The sequence below is a fragment of the Xenopus tropicalis genome, chromosome 6 (assembly GCF_000004195.4).
Source record: "Xenopus tropicalis strain Nigerian chromosome 6, UCB_Xtro_10.0, whole genome shotgun sequence".
Classification (NCBI taxonomy): Eukaryota; Metazoa; Chordata; class Amphibia; order Anura; family Pipidae; genus Xenopus; species Xenopus tropicalis.
In genome coordinates, this window is record NC_030682.2 from 56,925,134 (window position 1) to 56,943,263 (window position 18,130).

An 18,130-nucleotide genomic window follows, 5' to 3' on the forward strand; every position below is an offset into this window, starting at 1 on the left:
AGGGAATGCAGAGATGTAAACTGGTAAAAGTAATGGACTGTCAAGGTTGGGGTTATTTTCTATGGAGAAAAGACTCTTGTGAGGGGACATGATTACATTTTACAATTACATTAAAGGAGAAGGAAAGGTAAAAACTAAGTAAGCTTTATCAGAAAGGTCTATGTAAATACAGCCATAAGCACTCACAGAAACGCTGCACTGAGTTCTCTGTAAAAAGGTTAGTTGTGTCGGTTTTCCTCTGCCAGAGACACACAGCTTTCAGCTCTCTCCTCTCTGCTGCTCCCCCCTCCCTCAAGAATGCTAAGAACTCGCCCCCCCCCCTCAGGAATGTGGATCTGAGCCAATCAGCAGGAAGCTGACTCATAGGGGGGAATTCACAAAAGTGGAGATAGCCCATTTTTGGAGTAAAAGTGGTGGAAAAACTGGTGGAAAACACTTTCTCCAGATTCACAAACAGAAATCCGCCTAAATTCCGACTCAACCGCCACTTTTCCGTTTTTGGTGAAAGAAAGACATTTTACAGACACTTTTGTGAATTTGTTGTTTAAACGACATTTATACAACGTTTTAACGACATTTTTTTTCCGACATTTTTCCCCAACATTTTTCCCCGTCATTTTCAAAATGGAGTAAAGCTCAGTGTCATTGGGGGTCATTAACATATAAATGGGGATTAGCAGCCTATTGTAAGGGGACAAGTTTCTGTCTAACCCTAGAACAGGGATCCCCAACCTTTTTTACCCCGTGAGCAACATTCAGCTGCAAAACTTATTCGCGAGCAACACAATACATGAACAGTAGCGCAAACACAATTTTTAATAATAATAATAAGAAGAATATACACTATATAAAAATGTTATATAATATCAAAATATCAGTGTGAAATCCGGCACTGCATGTTTTCTGCCAGTGAAAATCTGAGGTGTAGCTGATGGGAAGCAGTATGGCACACAAGAGCTGTGAGGGTACAGATGGGAGGCAGAATGGCACACTGGAGCTCTGAGGGTACAGATGGGAGGCAGAATGGCACGCTGGAGCTCTGAGGGTACAGATGGGAGGCAGAATGGCACGCTGGAGCTCTGAGGGTACAGATGGGAGGCAGAATGGCACACTGGAGCTCTGAAGGTACAGATGGGAGGCAGAATGGCACACTGGAGCTCAGAGGGTACAGATGGGAGGCAGTATGGCACAGAAGCAGCAAGGATATATAGAGGAGAGAGAATGGCAGGAGCAAACAGGTAGAGGAGATGATGGAAAGGAAAATGGCACAGAGGAACAAGGAATAAAAGAAATGTAAGAGTGGAACTTTTTGGAAACATATTTCTGGTACAGTTATATAAGTGGGTGAGTAGGTGGCACAACGACGTTTGGGCAGCAAGATTTGTACAAAAATGTAATGGGTGACAGAGAATGTGAAAAATTAAATTTGACACAGCAGTGGCATGGGTGAGGAGAAGGGGTCACTGGGATGGCTTCCCAAAAAATTATTGTGCTGGGGCTGGCAACAGATAAAAAAAATATTCAGTGGAGGAGCTGGAACTCAAAAGATTGTGCTGGTATAATTCACAGCTGGATTTGACAGGAGGCTCACAGGACTGATCTGGGTCTTTTCTCTCCCTCCTTCTTTGCCCCCCCCCCCCCCCCCCCCCTCCCTGATTTGTGATATTTCCTCCTGTCAAATCCAGCAGTGAGTTATAGCAGCACAGCCTTTTCTCTCTGTCCCTTCCCAGCACCTTTTTATTCCAAAATCCTTTCTCCCTAGCCCACAGCAAATAATGTATTACAAAGTCCCCAGCATGATTGTGATAGGTCCTCCTGTCATATCCAGTTACAACAGCACCATATTTTCTCTCCCTCCGTTCCCAGCTCCTGGGAACAGAAAAAGATTGTGCTGTTGTAACTGGATATAACAGGAGGCTTACCCTCCTTCCTAGCCCCCCTCTTAGGGGGAGTCCGGCAGTGAGTTATAGCAGCATGATCTTCTCTCTGCGACTCTTCCCGCCCCTGCTCACTTCTGAATATGACAGGAGGAGCGATCACAAGTGAGTGAGTGGGAGGGGCTGGGAAGGGAGGGAGAGAAAAGATCTTGCTGTTGTAACTTGATATGACAGGAGGACCGATTACAATCACGCTGGGAGCTGGGTCTGTAACTTTTACATGCTTCCCTAGGGAGAAGGGATCGGGGGATGTTAATGGACACCTGCTGGGAGACCTACGCGAGCAACATCAAGAGTGGCTGCGAGCAACATGTTGCTCGCGAGCTACGGGTTGGGGATCCCTGCCCTAGAACAATAGGTGCAAAAAGCCTCATTAACATTTTATAAACAAGTAAAACACTGATTGAAAAAAGTTCAATTTATATCTTATATATAAAAAGTTTTCCCCTCACATTTGCATTGCTATGCTAGTTTTAGCTTAATCAATGAGGCAATAATAACATTTTGAATGAATATATTGTAAACATTTTTATTTTAAGGAAAAGTAAAGCCTCCCAGGCAAATTTTCAGTTTTAGCAGCAGTGCCCCCTCTTTAATCACTTCACTGACATTTGCCCCAACTTATCTGTGCCCCCATAGCATGTCCAGAACTACAGAGCTGCCTGACAGCATTGGTCCCCACCTGTTCCCAGCAGCCATCTTGGTGATCAGCAAACAGCACATACACACTGGCACCCACACTGGGATATTTGGGTACAGGGTTGGACTGGCACAACAGGGCAGTGGAAAAAACCTGGTGGTCCTAGTCCTGTTGGACCTCTTTTTACTGGGCATGTTGGTGTGTGGGCCGGATTGCTGCTGCCCAGTAATGAGTAAATATAGAAAACATTAGAAAGCCCAGATTGTCCTGAAAAAAATGATGTATAGTTTCCCTGGGCAAACTAAAATTACCCCTCAGGAAATGCCCCTAAAGTGAAATGACAAATGGCAAATGAAATGCAAAATCCTGCTGGTAAAATCCTTACCCCAAGGCTCATGTAGCTGTGGGGCCGGGTTTGGTTGCACCGACAGATTTACTAAGAGCTAAAGGCAAATTCATAAAAAAATGTTGGCAAAATCTGAAAACTGTCTGTTTAAAAGACAAATTCACAAAAGTGGAGATAGAGGTTTGTGAATTAGGTGGAAAATCTGACAAATCTATCTCCACTTTTATTTTGTTGGAATATCACCACTTTTGTGGTGATACTGAGCATGTTCACTTGGTCTGGGTGTCTGTGCAGGAGCGAGGCATTATGGGAACTTTCTTTACACAGCTTAGCATTTTTTCTTCCTGTTTGGCTTGTGATCATCTGAACAGGAGAAATATGGGGAGATTTAAGGGCACTATTGAGACAACTGAAGGTATGCCTGCAGCTTGAAATTAACTGTTTATTAGCGTTTCCTTCTCCTTTAAAGGACATTATAGACAGATAGCAAGGGATCTTTTTTTCCCCATAGAAAAGATCGATGAACGAGAGGCCACCCCTTTAGACTTGACATACTGTTTAGCCTATATAGGCTAAGACAAGCTACAAGTGTAGAAAAGAACGAAAACCTAAATATGGCTAGGAATGCTGTATTTTATATATTGAACTTACTGTACAGGCAGAGAGGTTCATCAACCCTATAACAGTAATGATTATAGTTGCTCACAGGAGCTTGCAATCTTGCTAGTCAATCATTTGAGTTTCAGTGATGCTCACATGCTTAGTATGCTCTGGGCTGTTGAGAAACTAAGCTTAGATATCATGAGAATTATAACACACAAAATTTGCTTTGTCTATCATAAAAGCTAACACTACAAGGCTCTTATTTGTTTCTGATGCAAATTGCATTGGTTTTAACTGACAGGGCAAGGAAAGCTTTGGTCACTGGGAGGAACTGAATATTGTTAGGTGTTCCCAGATAACTGTTAAGATGGCTATACACATACCAATAAAATAGTTTTTCAGACCGTGTGTGGGCTCAAAATTATCATCCAATAATCTTTATACCATGGCAATCGGTCGTTCAGTCACTTTCGTATGATCAGTGTCTGCCAGCTATTTCATGTTCAGAACATCCTCCGATTTGTTAGTTATTTTTAGGGCTTTATCCTACAATTGTAAGTCTGAATGTTAGTTTTAGATTGCTACATTTAAACATACGAATGATATCTAAACGTTCTTCGGAAGAAGACTAAAACCTGGATGTGTATGACCAGCTTAATTGTTGCTTCTGTTGAAAAAGGCCCTGGGAAGGTTTCTGCAGCATGAAAAAATTCCCAGTCCTCACAGTTATCCCTTGCACCTTGATCAGACTTACAAACTTGCCACATGCGACCACAGACTTACAAACCCACCGCATGCAACCACAAACTCACCACAGACTTACTAACTCACCACATGCGTCACTGAGGGGTGCCTGAAAATATTCTCCCCACTTCCAGGCTAAACACTGCATACCACCTCCAGGGAGACAGCACAGACCCCCAATTAATTTAAGTAGCTATTCTATTGCCAGAATTTTTTATTTTGGCATTATTGGCAACACAGGGAGATGTTCATAAAAGTTGATCACTTCTTTTAATAGGATACCTTGTCAGTTCATTTTTATGGCAGCAATAAACAACACAGCAACCATCTGATTTAGAAAGCCTCTCCATCACAAACAGGAAATTGCCTTGACATTTCCAAGCTGATGTTCACTTAAATAGTTATTTGAGGTTTCCCTTACTGCTGAGGAGAAATGTACAGTATAAGGCCCATGGGTATGTGGTTAGGATTCACATTTAAGTGAAATGTTCATTCAGCATGTAAATGCCAACTTTTTTTTTCTTTAAGGGAAATGAACTTGGATGTTGCTTTAGCATCATAAATTTACTTAACGTAAATAGGATACATTCGGTCTTATTGCACCATCACACTTTGCAAAATGCCTGTATTTTGTGCTTTTATTTATTTATTTATTTATTTCAAGGATTTGCACAGGTGAGGTCTTTTCAGTCTGAAAACACTTTCTGCAGCTCCGGACTTAACCTTAAACCTTCAAAACCAACAGTAACAATAAGATGACAAGAAAAACACTTTTTTATGGGCACAGTTATAAAAAATAAATTAAAAACACAAGCTATGGCACTGGCAGTCAGGTTCAGCCAGCGCCATAGAGTTTGCCATCTTCGGCAGGTACACGGTAAAATCTCTGAATGACAAAATGCAATTTTTTTTAATGCCCCACATGTTAGTTATGCGGTATTGTCCATGTGATCCAGTCTTGTTATTCTAAAATACTGATCACTTAATTTAAAATAATAGCAAAACACATTTTCAGTATAAATCCTTATACTGAGCACGAGTAGCTGGGATATTAATAGTTACTCAGAAAGAATAGCATTCTAACACTGTAAATATAGTCTTAGTATGTTTGGCTATCCAGTGCTCATTTTTCATCCATTATTCTTCCATTAGGTTGTAGATGCCATCATTGAATCTGGGAAAAACTTGTCAAAAGAAGAGCACAAAACAGAACGCTGCCCTCTACTGTACCAATGGCACAAGAAGCAGTATGTTGGGGCAGCACATGGCCTAGCTGGAATCTACTACATGCTTATGCAGGTACAATGCACTGAATGTACAAGAGAAAATTATATATATGTTGTCTTTTATTTATATAAATGTTCCACAGTGCTTGACAGATATTACACTAAATCATTCATAATCCGTTAATGCCAACAGGGTCCTTAGGTTAGAAGCTTCAACAGGGCAGTGGCTGCCCTGGTAAAGCTTATAACCTAAGGTTTCACTTGTTTGTCAGACATGTAGAAGTGATAATAAGAGCTAAAATACCCAGGAGATGTTGATCTGACCCACAAAATCTTGGCATGCAACAGCACAAGTTTTTGTATGATTCTAAAAATTTAATCCCACTGCTCTAATGTAAGTTGAATCACTTACTCAAAGGGTTGTATTCAAGCTTCTTATTTTATTTATTTTAAATAGAAAATCCTTTCAGACACCATCAGATTTAATCTTGTGGAGCATGCAGAGTCCCCTTCCAACAAGCCTGTTGTGCCGAATGGAAATTCACCCGTGTAGTGTACACATCAGATTTTTATATCAGCACCGATATATATTGACCCACACAACAGCATTGGACTAGTAGGATGTGGGCTATCGATCCTACATCATCCTATAAAATCTTCCCTGTAGTTTACCTTTAAATTAACTAGAATGTTACTTTTTATTTAGTCATTTTCCTTTTTTTTCCCTTTTTTTTTGGATCAAAACCCTGAACTGTGTTGGACAGTTAGGGGGGGTTATATGCATCTCTTGTACATTAGTTAATATCTTTTCTCGGTGTAAAATGTTACTGCGCCATGGCATATTATGAATTCCTGCTATAATAGTAAATAATAATAGCGATAATATGTTAACAAAAATATGCTTAGAATTGTCTCTGAGAAAAAATGACCCAAGATTGTGGCCCATGTTAGTGATATTGCCCGTATCTATAGAGGTTTGCTTTGGGATAATAAGACCCTTAATCTACTTTAACCATTATCATTTCTATAGAATATTTTTCAGAGAAAATTGTTAGCATTTTGTCAAGTGGATTTTAGTTAGAAATGAAATGGCAAAATAAATTGTATGTGCCAGTGATCCTGTGGTATGAACAAATGATTGATATATTGGTTGCAGCTGCAATGAAAACAAGGTGCAGTTTTAGCCTGGGGTGTCTGGGGCCCACCACCCCAGTTGCGAACCTTCCCTCAAGGGGGATCCTGCAGTACTGCACTTCATTAGCTAGGCCTCCCCTGCTGTCAGTGAGCTGCAGACATGGGAAGGGAGGGTAGGCGCTCCTGTGCCTGCATGTTCTTTCCCCTGCACCACTTTCCATACTGTTCCATACTGTAATTGACTAGTACAACACAACGCTATTTGAATGACACATGCAGTTAAGAGCAGCAGTGCAGGGAACAGCAAAGGGCAAGCAGACACACGTGATAACACGGATTCTACTGTGTGTAATGTTTTAGGGACTTCGGTTGTATATCCAAGGGGGCCAGAGACTGATGTGAAAGATCAATAATCTCTCTAAAGTGCTGTTTCATGTGTTTTCAATATATATATAGAAAGGTTACTTAAAAACCACTTTCCATTACATTTACAAATAACTTTAAAATCTTTGTAATTTGTAATGGAATGTTGCATTTATTTCAGTATCTTTTATAATGCATATCATTTATTTGCCAGTTGTCAGATTTTGTAATGATTGCTGCTTACTTTGTTTCCCAGACTGATATATTGGAGTGTCACTAAAATGATCCTTCTAGTACCACTGAGAGAAGCAGCTTGGTTTAAAAGCCTAAGCTTTTAGGGTACTGGCTCATGGGAAGTTTTTTCACCAGCAACAAATCCGCTGGCGACTAATCCCCCCCAAAATGCTTTTCCAGCAGCAATAACATGAGTGGTCGGTGGTAAAATATACGCAGTGCTCTGCTTTTCTAAAGTTGCCGTGAAACTTCTATTGACTTTGCAAAAGCAAAGCACTGCGTATGTCTTCTCATCAGCGATTTACTTTATGAAAGTGTAAAAGAGCAATCAAAACTAAGATTTATTGTGGGTGACTAATCTCCTGGTGAGTCAATACCCTTATTAATAGACAAATCTTGAATGATACACCTTCTGATGAAGAGTTGTAAAGATCATATAATACATTAGGCTATAGTGAACTAGATTGTTCAGTTGTATCAACCCATCTAAGCTTGGTAGGATGGTATTGATGAAATGTAATGTATAGGTAATAATAATCTGCCAGATTTGTCTGGAATTTTTATGAAATATTTTTGTCTTGTTGCTCTTGTTTAGCCTTCGTCAAACGTGGATGTAGAAACACTAAGTGACCTGGTAAAGCCATGCATAGACTATGTGCGGCACAAAAAATTCAGGTCTGGCAATTACCCGTCCTCTTTAAGCAATGAAACAGACCGACTGGTGCACTGGTGCCATGGAGCACCTGGCGTTATCCACATGCTTCTCCACGCACACAAAGTAAGTTCTTGTAGATGCTTTTGCATACAATCATTTTCAAAAAGGAAATAAGTTACAATTGATTCCCTAAATGTTTTGTCCAAACCCATGTGAACCCACAAATCAGTAAGGGTTTTAAGTGTCACAAAGATTAGATTTTTTGGTTTTCAATTAAACTCATGGATGGCATTGTGTCTCAGGGCTCTTTGGATCTGAAATCAATTTTAGACACCTGTGCTAATTAGTTCACCAGGTGTGCCCATTTTATGGGGAAGAAAAGGGATCTTTCTGCTGCCGAAAAGAGTGAAATAGTTCAATGCCTTGGACAAGGTATGAAAACATTAGATATTTCACAAAAACCTAAGCGTGATCATCGCCCTATTAAGAGATTTGTGGCTGATTCAAAGCACAAACGTGCCGTGCAACTATGAATGGTCCAGATGGATGGAGTAGTAGATGGTTGGTGGAAGGCCACCGTCTTCCAACAAGGCATGGGATGTCAGCAAGGAGGTGGTGGAGTCATGTTTTGGGCCGGAATCATGGGAAGAGACCTGGTCAGCCCCTTTAGGAGGTTTGTTCAATAAAATTTGAATTGTACTCTTAATAGTTGATAACATGTGAATTATGCTGACTGTTATTTACATCAATTACTTTGGTAAATGAGAAAAATACGGGGTGTTAGGGGCGCCAGGGGTGTGCTGAATCAAAAAGTCAGCAGTGTAGTAACGAAGGAAATCCTGTTTGCATATACAACAAAAGTCAGATGATAAGTAAATAGCGGACATAGTGGAGCTAAATGTCTTGCCATAAATACACTATCCGCACCACTGCTTCTCTATCTCCTATGCAAATAATAGTTAAAATCAGGTCTATAAAAGAAAAATGTAGTAGAAATTGCCCATTACATATATCTTCCTTCTGGTTGCTACCAAGGGCCTTACTAATCCAGCTAGTAAGCTCAGTTACAAACAGGTCCCATGCTGCTTGACACTCTCTCTATGTGTGATGAGATCTAAGTGGAGATTTATTATTCACATTTTGTTCATTAGCATCATGAAGACTGTAATTATCTTTACATCTTCTTCCTCAAGTTGCTTTGGTGAAAGCAATTAACTCTCAGTTCATACAAATGCAGGTTTGTGTACCAAATTGTTAATGTGACTGTCAAATACCTTTTAGCAATTCTACTACACAGCAACTGTGACAGTAAGAAAGTAATATAACCCGCCAGATAATTATCAGACATAATAGAAAATTAATTTGAGAAATTAGAGGAAACAAGTTACATTTGAACTAGCCATCAATACTGTGATTCCACTGAGAGTTAAACAGAATAGGAATCTGGGGCGAGGATGCAAGAACTGCTGCACTTCATTTACTCTCTCTCAAGGTAAGTATATTCACAGAGATTCCCCCACCACCTTGTTTTCTTTTAAGGTAAAGAAATCATGCTTTATTAAGTGCTTTTTAAAAGGCACTGCTCTGTCACATTTGTTTTTTTACTTATACTCTTGTATTATTTTCTCATAGATTCTTTTATCAGCCTTCTATGCTATTAAGTTAAAGGGTTGGGTCGCTTTAAGTTGTTACAGAATGGCCAGTTCTAACCAACTTTTCTGTTGGTCTTCATTATTTATTGTTTATAGTTTTTGAATTATTTGCTCATCTTTTAACCTTTTCCAAATTTCAAATGGGGGTCACTGATCCCAGCAGCCAAAAACTGTTACTTTCTGAGGCTACAATTTTGTTTTTGTTGCTTTTTGTAACCTAGTTTTTTCTATTCAGGTTCTCTTTTATTCATATATTAGTCTTTCATTCAAACTGTAAACAGGAAGAAGAATGTGCGAATGTGTGAATTTAGTACACAATTTTTAACACTTTAACATTTAAAACAAAAGGCAAAGATATGTGAACACAAGACCTACTTACTGAACTCACTTTAAAAATGGTTGCTTAATGCTGTCTGTGGTTAATCTGTTAGCGTTCATTTAAACATCTGTTTCATAGAGGTATGTGTTGTGCCCCCTCATACGTAATAAATAATTGTTGCTAATTTTCCATTTGAATCACATTATTTGCTGGTAACAAAGCCATAAAAGTAAAACCCGAGTTATATTTCAGGTTTTTAAAGAAGATAAATACTTGAAAGATGCCGTGGAATGCAGCGAAGTCATCTGGCAAAGAGGCCTCCTGAGAAAGGGCTATGGAATTTGTCACGGTACATCCGGAAATGGATATGCTTTCCTATCGCTCTACAACCACACCCAAGACAAGAAATATCTGTATAGAGCTTGCAGGGTAAACAGATGTATTTTTAAATGTGGTTTTATAAGGTGTTTTTGATCTCTGTAACACACTATTTGACAACAGTGTGAAATAACCCTGGTGACCCTAGGCCCATGAAAAACCCCTGAAAGCATGTCCGTGTGTTATAGCAAAGAAAAACATGGAATACTCCTCTAGAGATTAGTCAGAATTACTGTGCTGTGTGGAGTGAGTCTAGGGTAAACACCGTTTGGGATGTTCTCAGGTAGGCCATTATTTAAACAGGTACTCAACTGTTGATTTTCTTTTGGGTTAATCTGAGTAATGCCCGTTAAGCTTCTTTCCTACTTGCCCTTTGTAGATAAAGACCTGAAAGATTTTAAGACAAATGGTTCAGCTGATGGCATGGAGGGGCCAAAATCACTTGGTGCTTTTGAGTGTTTTCCATTGAAAGTATCCATAACACCAAAGAATGAAGGTGTATCAAAGTAATTAAAATATAATGCTCTGTTGTTCTGCACTGGTAAAAGTTATTTGCTTTAAAGGGGTTGTGCACCTTTAAAGAGACACTGAAACCAGAGATTAAACCATTTTTTAAATATATCATAACATTGCCTTTGCATAAGCTTTATAATATTACCTTAAACATATTTGCCCAATGCTTTTACATTACCTATCTGATCCCCCATGTTCCTCTATGAGGGGGCGGCCATATTTGTGCAACAGGAGTCCGTTAGCATTAGAAGCTATAACTGACAGGCTGAGAAGGGACAGTCAGGTTGGCAAAACAGGTGTAGGAACTTCAAACAACAAAGACTTACAGAAGCAAACCTGTTGGTGAAAAATTATCAACCTACCGTATTATAACGTTTTATGTACATTAATGTTTTGAAAAGTAGTTTTTCATGTCAGTATCACTTTAAGTTTACTTTTAGTATGCCATTGATATACTGAGACAATTTGCAATTGGTTTTCATGTTTTATTTTTTTGTGGTTTTTTATCAGTTACTATGCTTTTTGTTTAGCAGCTCTTTAGTTTGGAATTTTTAGGAACTATCTGGGTTGATAGGGTCTTGTTTATCTTAGCAACCAGGCAGTGGTTTGAATGAGACACAGGAATATGAATAGGAGAGGAACTGCAAGATAAAAATAAGGAATAAAAAGTTACACTGGCAATAAAATTGTAAGCTCACAAAGCAAAGGTTTTCTGGCAGCTGGGGTCAGTGAACCCCATTTGAATGCTGAAGGCAAATAATTTCTAAAAATTATAATATATTAATATATAATTAATAATATTTTTTATTAAACTATAAAAAATAGATAATGAAGACCATTTGGAAGGTTGCTAGAAATAGGACATTCTATAACATACTTAAGGTTAACTTAAAGGTGACCCACCCCTTTTTTAAATCCTACTATAGTTTATATAACAGCTGCTGTGTAGCCATGGGGGAAGCAATTCAAATTGAAATAGGACTCAATGGAAGGGTTACATAGCAGATAATAGATAAGCTCTGTAAAACACCTTTGTATTCTACAGAGCTTATCTGTTTTTTGCTATGTAACCTGTGCCTTTTCTCCTTTTTTCTAGCTTGAATGGCTGCCCCCATGGCTACACAGCAGCTTATTTGTATAAACTATAGTAGTCTTTCTGAAGCTAACACAAAGCTTTTACCAGTGCAGGGTAAAAGTAAATTATATTATTATATCTTTAAAACAGATTTTTGGGAGTTACTATTCCTTTTAGTGTAATGTCCCAAGGAAAGATTAGTTGCTTAGAGAGCTGGAACCAGGAAGTAGAGTTCTGGCCATTATGTTAGACATCTGCCCACTCCAGCCTTTATAGATTACATTTTTGCCTAACTAACTAGATTACAAATATTTTTTATCCATTTTACCCAGTTTCATCTTTACACTGAACTGTTCCTTTAAGTAAATTTCTGAGCATAGATGATATATTCCATGATCAACCAAATTTTCCTTTAAGGACTTTCCCATCTTTTATGCCACAAAAAAAGCGGCTTTTCTAGGCTTACTTTAACCTCCTCTTAACATCTTCTGCATCTTTATCAGGCAAGAAAATAATATGAGGCAGGAGATATGTTAGCAAGAATAAAAACTACTTGTAGCTCATATGGATCTGTATAGCAATGGATTTATTTTTCATGGATCTAATGACTAAATAAGATGCCACAAGGGTCAGGGAGAAGGAAGAAGAAACAAATATCTGAATAGCAGGCCCAGGAGAGCCATCCAGTACAGACTTCATTGCTAAATAATATAACCAAATAAAAAGATAGTTTCACTCCTGGGTCTCTTGCACTTCTTAAAGCCCATAACTGACTGACTTGTCTATAGTTACAGTCAGTTGCCATGGGAATTGAAATAAGGACCTCTAGTCTAAGATAAAGCATTAGATCAAATCACTTAACTGCCTGGCAAGCTCTTCCTCCTAATTTCCCTTAATAACAAACTAGTTACTAGTGGACATATACCATTTATACAGATAGAGCATATATTATAAGCACAGTTGTGCCACTGTTTGCTGTGATTGCATCAATATAGACATAAGCACATAGTAATATATTGTAAATACATAAGCTCACAATCCAGCGATCCATCTGTATGTGAAATGTTCTATGCTTACGTATCATAGGCCGCACTTTTATTGACTCCTGAGGCTGCATCTATATTTTAAAGGGGATGTAAGCTCGAAAATAAAAATCTAAGATAATGCAATGCCAAGCATAATTCTTACAGTTCATTAAACAGTTTCAGTGGTTTCAATGGTTTGTAAAGCTAAGTGCTATTAAAAATCATTGTCTGTGCCTTGCTGCATTCCTGGTTCTGACTATTAAAACATTGTAGTCGAAGTCAGCTGCTCTAGCCAATGCAGGTTGCCTAATGACCTTGCTTCTGCTATATTGTTTCAAAAGTCAGAACCAGGAGTGCAGCAAGGGACAAACATAATTCAATAGCAAATACATTTTCAGTGGCTTTAGGTTTTTGTAAGTGTAAATTAGAATTACATTTCAATAGGCAAACTCTTATGTTTGGGTTTTACAGTCTTTGTTTCATTATTTCATCGTAGATGTTGTAGTACAACTCTTAGTATCCTCTGTTACAGAGTATGAATAAAATGCATTATCATGATGCACCACACTCATCTGTCCACAGTGGTGCAGCAGTAACCTATTAATGCAAAGTATCTTTTTATTTAGTAACAGTACTCTGATTATCTAAACATAACACTTTTGGAATTGTGTATTTTTTGCATGTCTGAATATTTGAATACAGTTTATTTTCGGTCCACAGTTTGCTGAGTGGTGCTTAGAGTATGGAAAACATGGATGCCGCATCCCCGATAGACCATATTCTCTATTTGAAGGTAAAAATTTCAAGAGTATATGAGCAGTCTCCCTCCCCAGCTTCTCAATTCTCATGTACTGTTACCTTGCTTTTATGTTTTATGTTATAAAGGTTTATACATGTGTATGTATGTATCAGTGTAGGTATTTGCTTATATAATTGAAAATATAAAAAATAAACTGATTTTAAAGGTTTGGTTTTCAGGTACAGACTTCAGGGCTTTTTTATGACTTTAAGCAAAGATGAGTGCATTTAAACAAATCCCTTTACATGTTGCACCTCCACTCACAACTCACATGCGCTTAATAAACTAGATGCTGGAAGTAATGCATTTGAATATGTGCTGATGCTAGCAAAATAACTTGCCCTTTGATTTACCAGTGGGTTGATAAATAGTGAGCAAATTTTGGTGCTGCCTGGTCACAAGGTGTATTGTGGGTACAACATATATAAATGTGAATGTACTTTTGCACATTGCTTTTGCTTCAGTAAATGTAAATGTATCAGTAAATGAACTATTTTGTTTTATTGCTCACAAGTGTTTACAAGGGCAGCACAATAATGAACTTGGAATCTGTTGTACAAAAATGAGTGCAGCTTCCTTAACTCTCACCTCTGCAAGCTGTATGGAAAGGCTATAGCATTTTAAATGGTAGAGTGAATTATTTGGCAGAAAGTAGGACCCAGGCTACCAGATAATATAATAAAAGCTGCAACTGGTCAGGTAACCCACACAATCAATCATCACATAGCATTTAATGGCACACTATTTGAAAACAAAACATTTTATAAAATCAAGATCTGCTAAACAAACAAAATAACAATATGTATGTATTTCATAAAATCAGGAACTGCTAAACAAACAAAATAACAATATATATATGTATGTATGTGTGTATATATATATATATATATATATATATATATATCAGTCCTGATGGTGTCTGCACTCCAAGGCTTTTAGTATTCTGTGGGGTGCACAGCCAAAATCTGAGTATTTAGCATGAAATAATCCATGGCCGGCACACCCTTAAAATTCAAAAAATTTTTTTATTGAAAACTCATTGTTTAAAAACCAACGTTTCGGTCCTCATTAGGACCTTTATCAAGGATAAAACAACGGTGTATCATCTCACATATAAATACCCTTGCAAGGGTATTTATATGTGAGATGATACACCGTTGTTTTATCCTTGATAAAGGTCCTAATGAGGACCGAAACGTTGGTTTTTAAACAATGAGTTTTCAATAAAAAAATTTTTTGAATTTTAAGGGTGTGCCGGCCATGGATTATTTCATGCTATATATATATATATATATATATATATATATAATGTAGGAAAAGGGCCTTGCTTTTCTGAAATAAATGCCAAATCCCGTCACAAAAGGCCCTTACTCTAACAAAAATTTTGAAGGTACAGAAGCAGGTTAGTAATACTTATTCAATGCAGTTTACTGAGCAAAATGGATTGTGGTGGGTTTCTGCACTGGTGCAGATGTGCTTATTCTTAGTAATGAGCCCCTGTGAGTTTACGTTGTATGCGTTTTTATGAATGATAAAAACACAATGCTTCTTTTCAGGAATGGCTGGTGCAATCCACTTCCTTTCCGACATGTTGACACCTGAGACTTCGCGCTTCCCAGCATTTGAACTCTGATCTCTTGGTGGCAGACAGCACAGAGGGATATATTTATGTGCCATTCCGGGAGGCAAGAATTAAAGGCATGCCATTATGCCTAGTGCCTACAACACACTGTGTCAACTCTAAACGTCACCACGTTTGGGTGAATTCTATATTGTGACTTGCAATGAACGTCATTGTACATGTTGGCATACCTTATATAACTTGCCCTGTGATTTCCCCAAGAGGATTAGGTTTCCATGCTTGTTGCACACGCCTTTTCATCCATGTCTATTTGTAACACAGCTACTGCACAAATTGTGTGTACTTGCCTATAGTCTGAGTGGCACAAACAATACAGGATTATCAATTGCTTTTCTTTAGGGTACAGTCATATATCTGTTCATATGGAATACATTTCTGTTTCACTGTTACAGTACAAATGCTTCATCCTGCAATTTTCCATCTTACAGCACTGGAATAGTGACATTCAATTTCCTCAGTAATGGGTCATTAACTTTTGTTAAAAACAAAAGAACCAAATTAAAGGTAAGTAAGGATTTTGTAGAGAAAAATGCAAAGCTAACATTAAATCTGTTTTTCTTTTCCTTTGTTTTTATTGTGTTCTTCATAGCTGCCTGTATCTTAACTTAAGCCAGTGAAAATACTGAATTAGTTCCTAACAAATGTTGTACTTTCACACCCCCAAAAGAATGACTAAGAGGTATCCATACCATTGTAGGCTTTTGGCAATGTTAATCTTACATCAGCGCAGTGGCACTGGTCTTGCTGAGTAAGGATTAAGACACACGGAGCTACTACCAGCAGCTACTTGTCATGGCTACAGAAATCGGCAATGCTGATCATTTACTGATAATTGCCTCTATGTGTGTTTTAGCAGAGGCAATTCCCAGTATTGTCTATGGCAGGTATTTTCTGGCGTTTAGTAGTCTTTACAAGTAGCTGCTACTAAGTAGCTCAGTGTCTTTGCTCTATGGGGATACAAACAATGTCAAAGTCATGACAATTTATACCTACAAAAAATGAATAATTCCACTCCTGTTTATAATGACTAAAAGTATTTACATAGTAGGAATGCCCTCTATACACAATGGGCACATCCTATGTTTTCTAGATTGACTGTAACATAAAATCTTCTTTACAGACATTTGCCATATTTCCCTTAAATCAGTTTTTCTTTGTGTTGTATTGCTGACAAGGTATGAGATGTACCACATGTGTATGAATGGTTTTGCTTGTCTCTGTTTGCAAGATCTGATTGGTGATCACTTTGAATGACAGGTATATGTATACTGCTGCGAAAAATGAAATATCGAATTCATTGTCTTAAATGTATTTCAACTTGTGCAAGAAAGTTTGTTCTTTTTTTGTTTTACCACCAATGCTGTGGACATATTATTAAAATGTCTAAAAGTTTTTGTCAACTGTATTTTTTTCATGGAAGAATTCACAAATATCTTTGAAATTTATAAATATATTCCCATGTGAAGGAGTACTTGTTCATATAAAGAATTTCTGAAGGTGCCATATATGAAATAACTGTACTAATGGTATATTTACCTTGGACCTGTTACGGAAGCATTGAGGCTTATTCGGCCTCTGTGTTTTTTTTGAAATTACATGATCAATTTTGAATCCCAGGTCTGACCTGAACTAAACCCTAAAAATGAAGAATGTATAAAGAGATGTGAGCAAGGTTTTAATGGAAAGTGCTGTGAGAGACTGGATCATGGTTTAGTAAGATGCACTGTAACTGTACAGGCCAAACCATAAGGCAACTCGAGCAAAAATAGCAGAACTATCATTTAATGTAGAGTTCTAGCTGATTAATGGAAATAGTGATGGTGATATAGGGATACATTTGACACATTCTGCATAGATTTTATAACAAATTTCTGTGTAATGCTGGGATCAGTCTATTAGAGCAGGTGAGATCTGTCAGTGACTCACAGCTTGAGCGTGTTGGCTGCAGCCAGGAAAAAATGTTCATATGTTAATAACCTTGTTATGAGCTAATGGAGGCCTTTACCTACTCACAGGCTTCAATGTGAGATGCTAAAAAAAAGTAAAAAACCCTGCCTTAAAGGAGAAGGAAAGGCTAGTAAAGAGTAATCTCAAGCTGCAGGCATACCTTCATTTGTCTCAATAGTGCCCTTAAGTCTCCCCATATTTCTCCTGTTCAGATGATCAGAAGCCAAACAGGCAGAAAAAATGCTGAGCTGTGTAAAGAAAGTTCCCATAATGCTTCACTCCTGCACAGACACCCAGACCAAGTGAACATGCTCAGATAGTTAGACTATTAGGAAGCTTCCTGCTGATTGGCTCAGATCCACATTCCTAAGGGGGGAGTGAGTTCTTAGCATTCTTGAGGGAGGGGGAGCAGGAGAGAGGAGACAGCAGAGAGCTGCGTGTCTCTGGCACAGGAATTACAGACACAAGAAATCTTTTCACAGAGAAGTCAGTGCAGCATTTCTGTGAGTGTTTATGGCTGTATTTACATAGACCTTTCTGATAAAGCTTACTTAGATTTTACCTTTCTTTCTCCTTTAAAGAGATGCTATTATCACTTCATCCAATAGTCCATGTTTTAAAACACTTAATATATGAACTTAAAAGAAAAAAAATGTTATTTAAGCAATACACTGAAAATCTACTTTAAAGGGAAACTGTCACTTTTCAGTTTACAGAAGGAATGTAATTTAAGTGTTAATATTATGCTCAAGGCTCCGTTGTTTACGCCCCCCTGATGTGAAGTTTTCTGCACCTTTCCAATCACACTGTACAATTCAGTTCAGAAGGCACAGGGAGGGGGGAGTAAAGTACGGAGCATTGAGCATAATATATTACAGACCCGATCAGAAGCTAGAGG

General features: G+C 38.1%; 1 protein-coding gene across 3 annotated transcripts in view; it reads left to right on the forward strand.

Moving 5' to 3' along the window:
* Positions 1-16,677, forward strand: part of lancl2 (LanC like 2) — a 26,839-nt gene extending 10,162 nt beyond the window's left edge. For all 3 annotated transcript variants that reach the window (XM_012964859.3, XM_012964858.3, NM_001045803.1), the window contains 5 exon segments: positions 5,423-5,569; positions 7,823-8,005; positions 10,106-10,282; positions 13,565-13,637; positions 15,200-16,677. In XM_012964859.3, the coding sequence (XP_012820313.1) occupies positions 5,423-5,569; positions 7,823-8,005; positions 10,106-10,282; positions 13,565-13,637; positions 15,200-15,276 (657 nt within the window). In that variant the 3' untranslated portion in view covers positions 15,277-16,677.
* The last annotated feature ends 1,453 nt before the right edge of the window (positions 16,678-18,130 follow it).